The sequence below is a fragment of the Aquarana catesbeiana genome, linkage group LG05 (assembly GCF_042186555.1).
Source record: "Aquarana catesbeiana isolate 2022-GZ linkage group LG05, ASM4218655v1, whole genome shotgun sequence".
NCBI lineage: Eukaryota > Metazoa > Chordata > Amphibia > Anura > Ranidae > Aquarana > Aquarana catesbeiana.
Window position 1 is genome coordinate 411,595,057 of NC_133328.1, and position 19,217 is coordinate 411,614,273.

The following is a 19,217-nucleotide window of genomic DNA, read 5'->3' on the forward strand; positions in this document are numbered from 1 at the left end:
AGTATTTGAACGGATCAATATCTGTTTAGGGTTCCCAAAAACGCAGTGTTAGCGGGATCAGCCCAGATACCTGCTAGCACCTGCGTTTTGCCCCTCTGCCCAGCCCACCCAAGTGCAGTATCGAACGATCACTGTCACTTACAAAACACTAAACGCATAACTGCAGCGTTCGCAGAGTCAGGCCTGATCCCTGTGAACGCTAACAGTTTTTTTGGTAGCATTTTGGTGAACTGGCAAGCACCAGCCCCAGGCAGCGTCAGGTTAGTGCCAGTAGCGATAACACCCACGCACGCACCGTACACCTCCCTTAGTGGTATAGTATCTGAATGGATCAATATCTCATCCGATCAGATCTATACTAGCGTCCCCAGCAGTTTAGGGTTCCCAAAAAACGCAGTGTTAGCGGGATCAGCCCAGATACCTGCTAGCACCTGTGTTTTGCCCCTCTGCCCAGCCCAGCCCACCCAAGTGCAGTATCAATCGATCACTGTCACTTACAAAACACTAAACGCATAACTGCAGCATTCGCAGAGTCAGGTCTGATCCCTGCGATCACTAACAGTTTTTTTGGTAGCGTTTTGGTGAACTGGCAAGCACCAGCGGCCTAGTACACCCCGGTCGTAGTCAAACCAGCACTGCAGTAACACTTGGTGACGTGGCGCGTCCCATAAGTGCAGTTCAAGCTGGTGAGGTGGCAAGCACAGGTAGTGTCCCGCGGCCACCAAGAAGAAGACAAACACAGGCCCGTCGTGCCCATGATGCCCTTCCTGCTGCTTTCGCCAATCCTAATTGGGAAGCCACCACTTCTGCAGCACCCGTACTTCCCCCATTCACATCCCCAACCAAATGCAGTCGGCTGCATTAGAGGCATTTTCTTTATGTCCTCCCGAGTACCCCTACCCAACGAACCCCCCCAAAAAAGATGTCATGTCTGCAGCAAGTGCGGATATAGACGTGACACCTGCTATTATTGTCCCTCCTGTCCTGACAATCCGGTCTTTGCATTGGTGAATGTTTTGAACGCTACCATACACTAGTTGAGTATTAGCATACAACATTGCACAGACTTTCACAGGGTCTCCCAAGATGCCATCGCATTTTGAGAGACCCGAACCTGGAACCGGTTACAGTTACAAAAGTTACAGTTACAAAAAAAAAAAAATACATAAAATAAAAAAAAATAGTTGTCGTTTTATTGTTCTCTCTCTCTCTCTATTCTCTCTCAATTGTTCTGCTCTTTTTTACTGTATTCTTCTCTGCAATGTTTTATTGTTATGTTTTATCATGTTTGCTTTTCAGGTATGCAATTTTTTATACTTTACTGTTTACTGTGTTTTATTGTTAACCATTTTTTTGTCTTCAGGTACGCCATTCAGCTGCAGCGCGGATTTATTTATCTTGACAGCAACAGCGTTTGCTCCAACGATATATAAAGCTGTGACTCCAGCGGAGGTGATATATGCCGAAGCATGGGGGCAGCAGGGGCGGAGGAGCGATTTGCTCCTACCTTTTGCGGGAGGATGCCCCCATGCTTCGGCATATATAAATGGTGCATGTATGCCCATCAATTAGAAGTGGGTGGATGAAGGGAGGTATTCTAATGGTGGGCCATACCCACCGATCAATCTCTTTTTTTCGTTCAGCCCACAGGCTGCATGAAAAAAAAAGATTACAATATATGCCCAACAAGGACCAGCAATGTACTGGTATGTTGCTGGACTTTGAGTGGTTATACCAGAATGATGCCTGCAGGTTTAGGTATTATCTTGGTATCATTTTTTTTAGCCAGCAGTCGGCTTTCATGTAAAAGCAATCCTAGCGGCTAATTAGCCTCTAGACTGCTTTTACAAGCAGTGGGAGGGAATGCCCCCCCCCCCACTGTCTTCCATGTTTTTCTCTGGCTCTCCTGTCCCAACAGGGAACCTGAGAATGCAGCCGGTGATTCAGCCAGCTGACCATAGAGCTGATCAGAGACCAGAGTGGCTCCAAACATCTCTATGGCCTAAGAAACCGGAAGCTACGAGCATTTCATGACTTAGATTTCGCCGGATGTAAACAGCGCCATTGGGAAATTGGGAAGGCATTTTATCACACCGATCTTGGTGTGGTCAGATGCTTAGAGGGCAGAGGAGGGATCTAGGGTCTAATAGACCCCAATTTTTTCAAAAAAGAGTACCTGTCACTACCTATTGTTATCATAGGGGATATTTACATTCCCTGAGACAATAAAAATGATTAAAAAAAAAAAAAAAAGAACAGTTTAAAAATAAGATAAAAAAGCAAAAAAAAATAAAGAAAAAAAAAAAAAAACCCCTGTCCCCCCCTGCTCTCGCGCAAAGGCGAACGCAAGCGTCGGTCTGGCATCAAATGTAAACAGCAATTGCACCATGCATGTGAGGTATCACCGCGAACGTCAGATCGAGGGCAGTAATTTTAGCAGTAGACCTCCTCTGTAAATCTAAAGTGGTAACCTGTAAAGGCTTTTAAAGGCTTTTAAAAATGTATTTAGTTTGTCACCACTGCACGTTTGTGCGCAATTTTAAAGCATGTCATGTTTGGTATCCATGTACTCGGCCTAAGATCATCTTTTTTTATTTCATCAAACATTTGGGCAATATAGTGTGTTTTAGTGCATTAAAAATTATAAAAAGTGTGTTTTTTCCCCAAAAAATGCGTTTGAAAAATCGCTGCGCAAATACTGTGTGAAAAAAAAAAATGAAACACCCACCATTTTAATCTGTAGGGCATTTGCTTTAAAAAAATATATAATGTTTGGGGGTTCAAAGTAATTTTCTTGCAAAAAAAATAATTTTTTCATGTAAACAAAATGTGTCAGAATGGGCTTTGTCTTCAAGTGGTTAGAACAGTGGGTGATGTGTGACATAAGCTACTAAATGTTGTGCATAAAATGCCAGGACAGTTCAAACCCCCCCCCAAATGACCCCATTTTGGAAAGTAGACACCCCAAGCTATTTGCTGAGAGGCATGTCGAGTCCATGGAATATTTTATATTGTGACACAAGTTGCGGAAAAAAGACAATTTTTTTTTTTTGCACAAAGTTGTCACTAAATGATATATTGCTCAAACATGCCATGGGAATATGTGAAATTACACCCCAAAATACATTCTGTTGCTTCTGCTGAGTATGAGGATACCACATGTGTGAGACTTTTTGGGAGCCTAGCCGCGTACAGGACCCCGAAAACTAAGCACCACCTTCAGGCTTTCTAAGGGCGTAAATTTTTGATTTCACTCTTCACTGCCTATCACAGTTTCGGAGGCCATGGAATTCCCAGGTGGCACAAAACCCCCCTCAATTGACCCTATTTTGGAAAGTAGACACCCCAAGCTATTTGCTGAGAGGTATAGTGAGTATTTTGCAGACCTCACTTTTTGTCACAAAGTTTTGAAAATTGTAAAAAGAAAAAAAAAATTTTTTTCTTGTCTTTCTTCATTTTCAAAAACAAATGAGAGCGGCAAAATACTCACCATGCATCTCAGCAAATATCTTGGGGTGTCTACTTTCCAAAATGGGGTCATTTGGGGGGGGGGGGTGTGCCACCTGGGCATTCCATGGCTTCCGAAACTGTGATAGGCAGTGAAGAGTGAAATCAAAAATTTACGCCCTTAGAAATCCTGAAGGCGGTGATTGGTTTTCGGAGCCCCTTACGCGGCTAGGCTCCCAAAAAGTCCCACACATGTGGTATCCCCGTACTCAGGAGAAGCAGCTAAATGTATTTTGGGGTACGATTCCACATATGCCCATGGCCTGTGTGAGCAATATATCATTTAGTGACAACTTTGTGCAAAAAAAAAAAAAAAAAATTGTCACTTTCCCGCAACTTGTGTCAAAATATAAAATATTCCATGGACTCAACATGCCTCTCAACAAATATCTTGGGGTGTCTACTTTCCAAAATGGGGTCATTTGGGGGGGGTTTGTGCCATCTGGGCATTTTATGGCCTTCAAAACTGTGATAGATAGTGAGGAGTGAAATAAAAAATGTATGCCCTTAGAAATCCTGAAGGCGGTGATTGGTTTTCAGGGCCCCGTACGCGGCTAGGCTCCCAAAAAGTCCCACACATGTGGTATCCCCGTACTCAGGAGAAGCAGCTGAATGTATTTTGGGGTGCAATTCCACATATGCCCGTGGCCTGTGTGAGCAATATATCATTTAGTGACAACTTTTTGTAATTTTTTTTTTTTTTTGTCATTATTCATTATTTATTGGGACAAAAAAATGAATATTCAATGGGCTTAACATGCCTCTCAGCAATTTCCTTGGGGTGTCTACTTTCCAAAATGGGGTCATTTGGGGGAGTTTTGTACTGTCCTGCCATTTTAGCACCTCAAGTAATGACATAGGCAGTCATAAACTAAAAGCTGTGTAAATTCCAGAAAATCTACCCTAGTCTGTAGGTGCTATAACTTTTGCGCAAACCAATAAATATACGCTTATTGACATTATTTTACCAAAGACATGTGGCCGAATACATTTTGGCCTAAATGTATGACTAAAATTGAGTTTATTGGATTTTTTTTATAACAAAAAGTAGAAAATATCATTTTTTTCAAAATTTTCAGTCTTTTTCTGTTTACAGCTCAAAAAATAAAAATGGCTGAGGTGATCAAATACCATCAAAAGAAAGCTCTATTTGTGGGAAGAAAAGGACGCAAATTTCTTTTGGGTACAGCATTGCATGACCGTGCAATTAGCAGTTAAATCGACGCAGTGCCAAATTGTAAAAAGTGCTCTGGTCAGAAAGGGGGTAAATCCTTCTGGGGCTGAAGTGGTTAAAGTGTCTACAAACTATGGGATATTTTTATATATATATTTTTTATTATTATTTTTTTTTGACTAGTAATGGGGGGATCAGTGATTTATAGCGGTACTGCAATAATGCGGTGAACAGCCGGACACTAACTGACACTTTTTGGGGACCAGTGACACTAATACAGTGATCAGTGCTAAAAAATATGCACTGTCACTATACTAATGACACTGGCTGGGAAGGGGTTAACATCACGGGCGATCAAAGGGTTAACTGTGTGCCTAGCTAGTGATTTTGTGTAGTGTGGGAGGTGCTTTTACTAGGGGAAGGCATGGACCTGTGTCCCTGCATTGTTGCTTTGTTGCTTGTTTGCAGGCCGCCGTTCTTCTTCTGGTCCGAAGGATTGGCAGGCGCCATCAGAGGCGCCGTCAGAGTCCGCTTTACCCACCGATCAGCTCCTGCTGTGTATAATCACAGCGGGAACAGGCTGCTGGTGGCGCGAAAAGCGCGCCCCCTACCTGGTGTTGGGTCACGTACGATCGGAAAGTGGATAAAAAGATTTTCTGCACACATTGCACTTGAAGGTGGATATTATAGAGGAGCTCCAGTCAGTTTTATTTTTTATTAAAAGTCTCCAGCTACAAAAAGTGTAATAACAGCTGCAAAAAGTGTAGTAATGTAATAAACACACACCCACCTGTCCCAGGAACCAGTGATTTGATCACCTGAACCATCGCTTCTCTTCCTCTCCCCAGCATTTCAACTGTGCACACTGTGAATGCGTGAGTCACACTGCGCCTGTTGAATGGTCGGACAGTCTTCTGGGACCTGTGACGTGTCCTAGAAGACTGCAGAGAGGGGGTTGGGGGAGAGCATAACTTCGATTTGAGCGGAAGTAGGAGCAGTCAAAACTACCTGTCAAAACTAGCTACCCGCTCCCCCCCCAATATAAATTGCTCGCCAAATGTGGCGGGGGGGGGGGGGGGGTGAGTGCTTAATGCAGAACTTCTCCTTTTGGGTAAAGCTCCACTTTAAGAACTTGTTTTTTTGTTTATTTGGATTTATGATTTAATTATGGACACATTGTTTGTGAACTAAGCAGTATAATTTGGTGTAATTTTTTTTAGATACATTGTTACACAGTGTTATTTATATAACCTTATTGTTTTAGGTATTTTAACACTTAAAGTGGATGTAAACCCGAAAATTTTTTTTTTTTTTTTTTTTGATGTCATAATGTAGAGTATAAGATTTCCTATCATTTGAGCCCAGTCTTGCCACACAGAGTTAATCCAGCTCTGAGCAATCCTCTTTTATTGTTCAGTGAGATTAATCTTGACAAACAGAGAAAAACTTTGTCAAATCCTCCCCCTTGCTGTGAGTGACAGGTGATTTACATATCTCATGCACTAGCCTAAGCGACATGCATTCATTTTTAATTCCCACCCCCACTCCTTTCTTCAGCAGCTCTGAAAGGATTGGCTGTTCCACACCTCAGCATGATTTGGCATGCTGAAGTCATGTGGTTACTTTCCTGTCCTTTCACTGGATGTCAGAGATCATAGCAGAAGTTCAGTGTAAGAAACACACAGGAGAAAATGCATATTGACAAGGGGAGTGTAAAGGTGGGCGGGGAGTCTACTGACATCACAACTCGACCCACCGAGCTCCAGACAACAGACCCACCCACAGAATCTGCAGTTTTTTGGCTCTCATAACAGACAGAGGGGAGACATTTGACAGGTAAGGATACATGCAGGAGGCATGTATATCCTTATAGATAATCCCTATGGCAGTAGTTTAGAAAGGATGACATTGGGTTTACATCCACTTTAATTTTTAAAGCATGGTAACACACATAATTTTTATGCCAAAGAATATCTACTTTCCTAGCTGTCCTCTATAAACTATTGCCCTGCCCTCATATAATGGAGATGAAGAGATATAGACATGTATGAAGCCCATATTAGGAAAGCAGCCTATATGGATCCCTCCATAGATATAGCGGTGGAGTGACGTAGCCACAAAATTAATGTAGCCACCACACCATAGACTAGTAAGATGCAGTAGATTACATTTTTGGTTTTGAGTTTAGTTAAAGTGTTTGTTAGCCTAAAAAAAATAAAAATGGATCGTGTTCCTTTAAAGCATGTTATACAGCACAGTGCTGTGTAATTTGGCCCCCTGTATCGCCTAAAATACCTGGCTGATCCTGCCAGTTTTTGCCCTCCCCTTTGTAAACTCACCACGGTGTATCATGGTTGCTGAGCCCTGACATCATGGTCAGTTTATGTGCCTCCGCCATCTACAGCTCTCCTGTCTTTCCTGTCCTCCTCTCCCCCCTCCCTCACTGCCGACTCCTGTGTTGGGGCCCAACCCCTCCCCTCCTGCTGCTGAAATAACATTTCATATCATAGATAATCCTCCTTGTTTCCAAACGATAGGTGCTCCTGTGACTGTATTTAAAAAAATAAATGCAGATTATACCTCATTTCAGCGCTCACGTGACTGGCCGAATCTCTCCTCCCCTCCCAACTGATGTCAGCTACTCCACCCGCTGTATCTATCAGGGAGAGGAGAGAGGCGGCCAGTCATGTGATCGCCGAGTGGTGCTCTGAAATGAGGTATAATCTTCATTTTTTAAAATAAAACACAGACGCACCTATCATTAGAAAACAAACAGGATTATATAAAGTTCTTACAGTGGCTTAACAACCACTTTAATAAACTGCATTATTACTATTTTCTGTATGGAATACTTTGCTGAAGACCACAACCTGGTTATACTATTCATACAGTATTACACAGCAATAACTAATTTATTGCCAGTGTATTATTACAACTGCATATTTACAAAATTTTATAATCTTGATGTCTATGTATTGTCACGATGACCAATTTTTTTGCTCACATATTGTAATCATTGCACATTATTTGCTAGGATTACCATTTTTTGCCTGCGATCGACACCGGCAACGCGTGATCACGTGAACGAGCGCCAGCACAGGGATTTGTGTGTGTAAACACAAATCCCTGTGCTATCAGAGGAGAGGAGACATGTTTGTTCCTAGTAAGTAGGAACAGCAATATGTCTCCTCTCCTACTCAGTCCTATCCTCATACAGTTATAACACACTGAGGGAACACATATTTAACCCCTTGATCGCCCCCTAGTGTTAACCCCCTCCCTACCAGTGACATTTACACAGTAATCAGTGCATTTTTATAGCACTGATCGCTGTATAAATGTCAATGGTCCCAAAAATGTGTCAAAAGTGTCCGATCTGTTCATCGCAATACCGCAAAAAATCACAGATCACCACCATTACTAGTAAAAAAAAAAAGTAAAATTAAAAAATTCCATAAAAATGCCATAAATGTTTCCCATAGTTTGTAGACACTATAACTTTTGCGCAAACCAATCAATATATGCTTATTGCTATTTTTTAAAATCAAAAATATGTAGAAGAATATATATTGGCCTAAACTGATGAAGAAATTTGTTTTTTAAAAACATTTTTGGGAATATTTATTCTAGCAAAAAATAAAAAATATTGTTTTTTTTTTCAAAATTGGCGCTATTTTTTTGTTTATGGTGCAAAAAATAAAAACTGCAGAGGTGATCAAATAACACCAAAAGAAAGCTCTATTTGTGAGAAAAAAAAGACGCAAATTTTGTTGGGGTACAGCATTGCATGACCGCGCAATTACCAGTTAAAGCGACGCAGTGCCAAATTGTAAAAAGTGCTCTGGTCAGGAAGGGGGTAAAACCTTCTTGCCACTATTAAATCCTTTGCTGCAGTACCCCATTTATCTAGTGTTTGGCAGGCATGACTTGGATAGCGTCAAAAGGGCTTGCAGAGCAACATGGGGAGATTTTATAAAATGGTAAATCATTTTTTTTTCAGGCAAATTTCACTGAAGCATTGCGTATGATGTTGAGATTTCAACAAATTTATAATTAATTTAGCAGAAATCATTCCCTAATTACATTTGTATCACTCTGCTCACACCAAGTAACACCTGCTATATCAAGTCAAACATACTTATCTGATGGATGTGCCTCCACAAAGTAACCAGCAAAGGGGCAATAGATACAAGGGTTCAAGTCCTTAACAAGTTGGGCTTTGTAATGCAGCAGTTTCTTTCTTTCTGTTTTTATAAACTGTGCCTTCCATTCCTCTGCAGATAAGAACAGGGACGCCATGCTTAATTATTATTTCATGAATCCTTTATATTACTATTAGATGAGACTGAGAAAATTAAAAGTTCATTCTCTGAGGACATACTATACAGAAGTAAAGTGTTTTAATTTAAAGTTTTAAAGAAATTTATTCAGCTTATATTTTGCCTTACTGGATTCTCTATCCTCCCATTATGCTAATTAAATTGTTTAATATAACCTTTCTGTTTCCTTATTTAGGATTCAGTGTCAATGTCATCACTGTCATCCCTGTGTTGTGATGCAGGCAAATCATGGCTGGTGGCTGGGCCTACAAAGCATCAAAGCACCCTATTGTAGTACTCCTCTCAAGAGCCATCAGAATCCAAGTGCTGTGTAATGTCAGTAGTGAAATATGGCCAAGCACTGCTCCTCTCACCGCTTTCTGTAAATAAAGTATACCGGACCCCTGATTTGGCCTGGCAAATTTATCCCAGGTTCTGATCTATTAATGGAGAAAGCAGCCAGGCACAGGGTATTTTCAGTCAGATGCATCCAAACTCACTCACTCCTCAGATAGTAATCAGGCAGATAGTGTTTTTTTTGTTGTTTTTATTGTTTTGTAGAACTGGGAAAGGGACTGGAAAAAGCTTTTGTAGCACCGGATTAGTATTGGCTCTGTAATATATGCAGAGTATTGCTCTCTGAAACATTGCATTGCATTTTCTGGCTAAAACTGATAGCAGGAGGAGAGACTCTATTGGGTACAGCTGCAGAATTGAAGGCAGATTGGGTCCTGCTGTAGCTAAGAAGGAAGACCACCCCTAACAACAAAAACAAGGAAGGACAGGATTGGATAGCAGCCAAGGAGAGCTGTGATGGGGAAGAGAGAGGAGGACACAGGAAGAGAGACAGACTGGCATTGTGGCAGCCAGACAGAAAAAGTATCCCATGTGTTTGTCTTCTGAGCACTTCCAGAGCCTGTGATACTGTCTGTGACTCTCCTAAAGGGAGGTGCACACTTGAGAGGGGAGTTTGCAGTGTATTATTCTGCCTGATTACTGAACGTGTGCTAACAGTGCTGTGAAATCTAGAGACGAATTTCAGTACTGCAGCAATCATCACCATTATCCTGTTTGGAGGTTTCTGTGGCATGTGTTGCTCCCATCGCCATCCAGTCGACTGAGACAGCGATCAATCTACCAATTGCTGGAAGGAAGATATATCAAGTGCATCTAATGGTGAGAGATCTTCTGCCATCCTTGTGTAAGTGGATCTTGCTTAATCCTGCTAGGTCCTATTTACCGCTAATGCAGCTCTATCTGAAGGTGGATCACCACATCTGTTAATCTTTGTGACACTTTGCGAAGATACCCCTTTCCATTCTGTGGATTACAAATAATACTTCACAAAAGTCTGAGTACTCAAACATAGGATTTAAAGGCCCCCAACGCTGGCAGACTTTGTGTGTCTTTGTGTGAACTGGCCAGTGGTTAGCTAGAACCTACAAGACCTAGGTAGGATCTTATAGTCAGTAATATCACTTTTGGGAAATTGTTGAACATTATATGTGTATTGTATTGTACAGTTTCATTCACCACTTGTTCAGTGCATTTCAGGCAAGGCCTCCCACTGGCGGTTAAAGTGAACGAACACAAATCCTGTTTTCCTTTACTGAGCAGTTGTATTATATCATTGCATTTAATATTGGTATTCTGTTCATCAGTTTATCTCTTTTCAGGGCTTATTTCTAGTCCTAATAAAGCCCAGCTAAAAGTTTAAACGGTGTTTTGGTGTTACTTGGATCCATGTGAGGGTGAGCCATCACTGGTGTGGGACAGAAGACCCATATATTACAGCGGCCCTTGCGGGGTAGCGCTACTTGTGGGGGTTCTTGTCCGGGATACCTTCTGGTCCCTGTCACAGAGTGATGACTACCTCTACCAGCCAAGTCACTATGATGGACCCTGTCATTGCTGCCAAGTGATGTGAAGAGCAAAATGGCAGGTTGGGGCTCTGTGTAATTATGAGTCTCACTGGTGCCATTTGGACAGAGAAACAGGTCCAGCAAGTAGTGTCAGCTTTGATGCCTGATCAGAAAATATTCATATTGTACCTGAAAGTTGATCAGACAGCCTTTCACACCTATGCTTTGCTAGAATGGAAAAGAGCGATCCGGACCTGTTTCCAGGGAGTTAGCATACAGTTACCAGGGGATCTTGAAGCTCAGCTAATACAGCCAAGTATGCTGGATGATCACCCTGAAAATGCTAGCTCAACAACTTTAGGACCAGGAGTATCAGCAAGTATTTCCACCCCAGCTGCAGGGTTCCCTCCTGCTACATTCTTTACCAATATGGGAAAGCTGGTGGAAACGTTGGAACAAAACTCAGCCATGTCTGCCAATTATGGATATCAAAAGTTGCGGTTCTATTCCGGGAAGGTCCTTGTGCCATCTGGGGAAGAGGACTTCGAAACCTGGATAGATCAGGCAGTGCAGGCTGTGGAAGAATGGGAAGTCGCTGACACAGTAAAAAGACAAAGGTTAAGCCTAAGAGCTCCCGCTTCAGATGTAATCAGAAATCTAAAAAGTGACCATCCAGGTTGCACAGCCACCAAGTGTCTAGAAATTTTACGAGAGATTTTTGGAGGGGTGGAGGATTATGCTGAGCTAATTTATATGTTCTCTGCTGCAGGATTGAAGGCAGGATTGAAGGCAGATTGGCTCCTGCTGTAGCTAAGAAGGAATCTCACCCCTAACAACAAAAACAAGGAAGGACAGGATTGGATAGCAGCCAAGGAGAGCTGTGATTGGGGGAGAGAGAGGAGGACACAGGAAGAGAGACAGACTGGCATTGTGGCAGCCAGACAGAAAAAGTATCTCATCTGTTTGTCTCCTGAGCACTTCCGGAGCCTGTGATGCTGTCTGTGACTCTCCTAAAGGGAGGTGCACACTTGAGAGGGAAGTTTACAGTGTGTTATTCTGCCTGATTACTGAACATGTGCTAACAGTGCAGTGAAATCTAGAGACGAATTTCAGTACTACAGCAATCATCATCATTATCCTGTTTGGAGGTTTCTGTGGCATGTGTTGCTCCCATCGCCACCCAGTCAACTGGAATCCATGTGTCAGGTGCCTTGCATATAGATTAGGAGGGCGGTGCCCCTGCGCCCTGTATGGATGGGCCGCCACTGATATTGAGTGGAGTATGCTTGTACTACATGAGCAAGGTATGTCTATGGGCCAAGTAGACTTCTCAGGCAGTGTAACATTCAGGGAACAAAACTATATCAGCTGAAAAAAAAACTTTTCCCTTCCAGCCATGGACTGCAGGGGTTATTAGTTCTGTATGGAAGACTGAAAGATCACCTAATGCCACCGAATATAAACAGAATCCAACCACCCTGTTGCCAAGGACTAGGGATGAGCTTCGAGTTCAAGTCGAACTCCTGTTCAACTCGAACATTGGCTGTTCGCCAGTTCGCCAAACAGCGAACAATTTGGGGTGTTCTCAGCAAATTCGAAAGCCTCAGAACACCCTTTAAAAGTCTATGGGAGAAATCAAAAGTGCTAATTTTAAAGGCTTATATGCATGGTATTGTCATAAAAAGTGTTTGGGGACCTGGGTCCTGCTCCAGGAGACATGGATCAATGCAAAAAAAAGTTTTAAAAATGGCCGTTTTTTCAGGAGCAGTGATTTTAATAATGCTTAAAGTGAAACAATAAAAGTGTAATATTCCTTTAAATTTCGTACCTGGGGTCCCCCCAAAAATCCATACCAGACCCTTATCCGAGCACGCAACCTGGCAGGCCTGGCAGGTAACGGGTGACTCCCGACCCTCTGACATCACGGGGAATGCCACAGAGAAGTCCCCATCAAGTCCCTGGGGCCCCGCCCTCCGTTATTTAAAAACCGTCAGAAGACGAGAAGCGTCACACAGCGGGAGCCTCCCATCATGGTGGATGCGGAGCGGCCCGAGAAGAAGGGAAGAAGACGCCGCAGAGGAAGATACCGGACGAGAACACTGGAGGAAGAACCAGAAGAAGAAGAAGATGGAGGAAGAAACCGAAGGAAGATAGAAGATAGAAGAAAGAAGAAGCATTTAAATAAAGGAATTGTCAAAAACTGTCTCTTGTCATTTTTAACATTTTTCACATTTTTTTTGTGAAATGGTAGGGGTACTTTTGTACCCCCTTACCATTTCACACAGGGGGGAGGGCTGGGATCTGGGGGTACCCTCGTTAAAGGGGGCTTCCAGATTCCAATAAGCCCCCTGCCCGCAGACCCCCACAACCACCAGGCAAGGGTTGTGGGGATGAGGCCCTTGGTCCCCATCAACATGGGACAAGGTGTTTTGGGGGGCTACCCCAAAGCACCCTCCCAATGTTGAGGGCAAGTGGCCTGGTACGGTTCAGGAAGGGGGGCGCTCTCTCATCCCCCCTCTTTTCCTGCGGCCTGCCAGGTTGCGTGCTTGGATAAGGGTCTGGTATGGATTTTTGGGGGGACCCCACGCCATTTTTTAAAAAATCTTGGCACGGGGTTCCCCTTAAAATCCATACCAGACCTGAAGGGTCTGGTATAGATTTTGAGGGGGACCCCACGCCATTTTTAAAAAAAATTTGGCCGGGGTTCCCCTTAATATCCAGTTAAATTTTGGTTCGGGGTTCCCTTTTGGGGAATTCCCATGCCGTTTTTATCAATAAACTTTTATGTGTATTGTCGGACCGGCAATTCATTAATAGCCGCGAGTAGTTTTAAATTACTTTTTTTCCTTTGAAATGTCATTTTGCTGTCAGACTGTTCTAAACACGGGAAACATGCACCCCTTTACAGGCATACTATAGACACCCCCCAGGTATGAAATTTAAAGGAATATTACACTTTTATTGTTTCACTTTAACCATTATTAAAATCAACGCTCCCGAAAAAACAGCCGTTTTTAAAACTTTTTTTTGCATTGATCCATGTCCCCTGGGGCAGGACCCAGGTCCCCATACACTTTTTATGACAATAACTTGCATATAAGCCTTTAAAATTAGCACTTTTGATTATTCATGTTCATGTCCCATACACTTTAACGGTGTTCGCGTGTTCGAACAAATTTTTTGCCTGTTCGCATGTTCTGGTGCGAACCGAACAGGGGTGTGTTTGGCTCATCCCTACCAAGGACACATCATGCACACTTCTCCCTTGACCACCAATACACACCTTCACTTCTCCTCTGACTTTTACTACTTCTAAATGCACTTCATGGAGTTCCAAAGCTCATATAGCACGTTTTTCCACTGAATGCCCCTGCATAGAAACACTTCTTTATTGACCATCACTGCACTGGTACACTTCTTCACTGATCTCCATTGCAGCTGACTACCACTGCATTCAAATGCTTCTCCACTGGCAACCATTTCATTTGCACACTTCACCCCTGAACACCACTGTACCAACCTGCACTCCTGAACTGACTACCACTGCAATGACATGCGATTCTCCACTGTACTGCTGCACAATGCATTAATCTCCCATGAAAGGCACTTCACTTATGAACTTTCACTCTCCATTAAAAAAACAATAAAGTCATTAAGCGCTAAAAACTGGCAGTCATAAGAGACATATATAGTCCTGTCATAAACAATGTAAATAAATGACCGGACCCCAGTGCAGCTGCCAACTTCTGGAAAAAGTAGACAAAATTAAGCAACAAATGCAGTGCTCAATGGGACCAGTACCAAAAGAACTTTGGCAATAGTAGTACTCAATATAGTTCATTTATTGGATGCACAATTAAATGAAATAACAACTGTTCAATGAAAATGATGTAGTTAAAATCAAACAAAATAAAATAAAAATCATTCTCATAGTTGAAGTACTCTGAATTATAATATATGCTATACCGCCACACTTCCTGGTGACAGAGGGTTAACATCAATAGGTACACTCCATTGTCCAGATAATGACCGGATAGCTAGATAGCTCAATAAGTAGGGAAAACCAGAGTGGAGAGACACAGCTCTCTAGAGTACAGCTACTGGTTACTGGAGATGTCAAACTCACTGTGCTGCAGATGGTGTACTGTAGTCCACACTGCTGGGTGTGGCTCAATGTGTAGAGAAAGACCAGAGTGGAGAAACACAGCTCTCTAAAATACTACTGGCTACTGGAGATGTCACACTCACTGTGCTGCAGATGGTGTACTGTAGTCCACGCTGCTGGGTGTAGACAAACAGGCAGGCAAGCAGGCTGATACAGTGATCCAGCAAGCTACAATCTGCTAAAATCTGACCACCTGGATGGCATTCAGAGTGATGTGCACTAGCTCCAAAGACCCGGAGGCAAAGATCGAGGCCGGAAAGACCATAAACAAGGGGTGTCCTAGAGAGTCCTGGTGTTAGGCGGGTCGCAGGCTCATTGTTACTGTGGCGACTGTGACTTACATGTTTCACACCCTGCGCTTTATCAAAGTCACGGGAGCCACAGCAGGAAGGAATTTATATAGGTATACAGAAGCGGGTGGGGTAAACTGTCAGTTCTAATGATGTTAACCTCCTGTATGCCTTATACAAATACAATAATAAACACAAGAAAAAGCACATAAATGCAAAAAAAATGCACCAAGTTTAGCAATAAAGATGATAAAATACTTACATATATATGTGTATTTACATATCTATAATAATAACACATTATTATTGAACTCTCTCACAGTCCACCACTAGCAACATAAATTGTCACCAGTAATGGACTGTGAAAAAAACCCAAAAGAACCCCCTTTGAGGGTCTGCATAAATAATTACTAAAACCACCATATAACATTAAAATCTTTATATGTGTAAATATATGAGTATACAATATATGCTAAAAAATGAATAAATGTATGTAATGGATAAAATGAAAAATACAACACCAATGGTATACTTACCAGATGAAAAACCACATACGATTCCAAGAAGCCACATTGAGAGAATTATCTTTCAATGTGGAATTGTACGTCATCATCCATCTTGCCTATTATCACATCTGCATATGTATATCAATAAATGCAGCCACCTGTAACTTTATATTAATTAGGAAGGTATTATATAATCACACTCAGGATGTCGATTTCTTCATTAAGGCCCCCAGGCAAAAGAGACCCCAATAAATATATCCAAAAAGTCTCCCTTCGGCAAAGGAGGGAGAACTTTTCGTTGTCCATATGGGTACCCCTAGGGATAGCCTCAATTGCAAGTACTTCCATTTGTCCAAAATCTCTATTATGCTTCTGACTAAAATGACACGGAACGCTATGCTTAACGCATCCCTTTTTAGTCAATCTGCGATGCTCACCCACTCTTGTCCGTAGGGTGCGTATTGTACGGCCCACATACAACAGGCCATATGAGCATCGCAGAACATAAACAACGAACTCAGTAGAACACGTGATAAATTGTTTATTTTGGAAGGACTTGCCTCCATTGGTAACTATTTCTGAACGACCATGAGGTATTGATTGGCAAGTGAGGCACCCTCTCTTACAAGATTGGAAAATACCAGGCTTGGTGTCGAAATAGGTTCTGATATCAAACAGGGGCCTACTATTAGGTTTTGTTAATTTACTAGGAGCAATAATATTTTTAATTGTACGTGAACGTCTTGGGAGGAAGTATTGGGGCCAGAATATGATCAAGTTTTAGAATATCATAGTGTTTGTATATTATTTTAGAGATAGCTCTATATTTTGTATTAAATGTTGACATGAATCTAACCGTGTTTACCATTTCTGAAGAATTAAGTTTCTATTGTTATTCACAGATGGTTGTATCTTATTGGAAAGGAGAGCGTTCATCACTAAATCCCTTGGATATCCTTTCTCCTCAAACTTTTTATGCATATACTGTCCCTGTATGGGCAGAAGGTAATATAGAAAGTAGGGTTGAGCTTCAGGTTCGAGTCGAACCCATGTTCGACTCGAACATCGTGTGTTTGGCCGTTCGCCGAATTACGAACGATATGGGCCGTTCGCGCCAAATTCGAGTGGCGTGTCATGGCCCATAATTCACTGCGGCATCGCAGTGCATTGCTGGCTGATGATTGGCCAAGCATGCACTATGACCCACATGCTTGGCCAATCACAGCGCCGTCTGTACAGAGAGCCGTAATTGGCCAAAGCCAGGGTTGCTTTGGCCAATTATGGCTCAGGGGGTTTAGTACACGCCCCACACTATATAAGGCCGCCTGCACGGAGGCCCTGTGTAGTGTGTTCCGGCGTTGAGAGAGAGATAGATAGACAGAGAGACAGTGTAATTTGATTTAAGTTAGATAGAGTAGGCAGGCAAGTCAGTTAGCTGCACTTACAGTGTATTGTGTGTGTGTGTGTGTGTGTGTGTATATATATATATATATATATATATACACTGTATTTAGTTTAGCTAGATCCGTTCCTGTTATTCTCTTCCTACTACTGGCAGGCAGGTGTTTTTACAGTATTTACAGCTACCTGAAGAAAATTGCTGGTGTTCTTCTGATCCTATTAGTCCTATTAGCTACAGTATTTACAGTTAGTGTAGTGCGTCCTCTGCACAGTGTGCACCTAAAGCTACCTGAAGAAAATTAGTGTTCTTCTGATCCTATTAGTACAGTACCGCAGGCAGCTACAGTATTTACAGTTAGTGTAGTGCATCCTCTACACAGTGTGCACCTAAAGCTACCTAAAGAAAATTAGTGGTGTTCTTCTGATCCTATTAGTACAGTACCGCAGGCAGCTGCAGTATTTACAAGTTAGTGCACTGTGTCCTCTGCAGTGTGCACCTAAAGCTACCTGAAAAAAATTAGTGGTGTTCTTGTGATCCTATTAATACCACAGGCAGGCAGCTACAGTATTTACAGTTAGTGTAGTGCGTCCTCTGCACAGTGTGCATCTAATGCTACCTGGAGACAATTGCTGCTGTTCTGCTCCTATTAATACCACAGGCAGCTACAGTATTTACAGTTAGTGCACTGTGTCCTCTGCACAGTGTGCACCTAAAGCTACCTGAAGAAAATTAGTGGTGTTCTTCTGATCCTATTAATACCACAGGCAGGCAGCTACAGTATTTACAGCTAGTGTAGTGCGTCCTCTGCACAGTGTGCACCTAAAGCTACCTGGAGACAATTGCTGTTGTTCTGCTCCAATTAATACCACAGGAAGGCAGCTACAGTATTTACAGTTAGTGCACTGTGTCCTCTACACAGTGTGCACCTAAAGCTACCTGAAGAAAATGAGTGGTGTTCTTCTGATCCTATTAATACCACAGGTAGGCAGCTACAGTATTTACAATTAGTGTAGTGCGTCCTCTGCACAGTGTGCACCTAAAGCTACCTGGAGACAATTGCTGTTGTTCTGCTCCTAATAATACCACAGGCAGGCAGCTACAGTATTTACAGTTAGTGCACTGTGTCCTCTGCACAGTGTGCACCTAAAGCTACCTGAAGAAAATTAGTGGTGTTCTTCTGATCCGATTAATACCACAGGCAGGCAGTTACAGTATTTACAGTTAGTGTACTGCATCCTCTGCACAGTGTGCACCTAAAGCTACCCGAAGACAATTGCTGGTGTTCTCATACTAATAATACTACAGGCAGGCAGTTGATTCTGCTGGGCTGCAGTTTTAGTATATACATCTCACTGCTATATTCAGCTACATCTCATTGCAGGCCATTAGTATGTCTGGAAGGCCGACAAGGAGAGGCAGACAGTCACAAGTCAATAAAAGAGGGCAAGCAGGCTCTGTGTCTAAAGGCAACAGTGGAGACAGTGCATCCTCATCAGCACGTGGCCGTGGGACACGCTTGTCCTTTTTTTCGGCAGCTGGCCATGTTGAGCCGCAACATGCAGAAGACTTGGTAGAGTCGTTGACCAAACCGTCCTCATCCTCTCTCACCCAGGCTCAGGGTACTTTGTCTGGCAAAGCAGCTGCCAACGCGGCCTCTTCCCTCGGCTCAATGGCATCAGTCACTCCTTCCCTAGCCCCACCATGTCCACCTGAGGAGTCCCCTGAACTGTTTGACCACAGTGTTGGGTACATGCTCCAGGAGGATGCTCAGTATTTTGAAGGCTCCGATGATGGTACCCAGATAGAGGAAGGCAGTAAGGTGAGCCCAGAGAGAGGGGGTGCCCAAGTAGGACAGCAATCTGGCAGTCATGTTCCCCCAGCTGCAGCATACTGCCAGCTTTGCTCCAGTGATGAGGAGGGAGGGGATGGTGAGGTCACTGACTCCACGTGGGTGCCTGATAGGAGGGAGGAGGAAGAGGAGAAGGCACATCA

The 19,217-nt window shown here is 42.8% G+C and overlaps 1 protein-coding gene across 1 annotated transcript in view; it reads right to left on the bottom strand.

Annotated features, from left to right (window-relative positions):
* The window catches only part of LOC141144988 (cytidine monophosphate-N-acetylneuraminic acid hydroxylase-like), a 328,965-nt gene that overhangs the window by 102,443 nt on the left and 207,305 nt on the right, over positions 1–19,217 (bottom strand). The window contains exon 8 of the mRNA XM_073631171.1: positions 8,820–8,955. Within this exon, the coding sequence (XP_073487272.1) occupies positions 8,820–8,955 (136 nt within the window). The remainder of the gene's footprint in view (positions 1–8,819; positions 8,956–19,217) is intronic.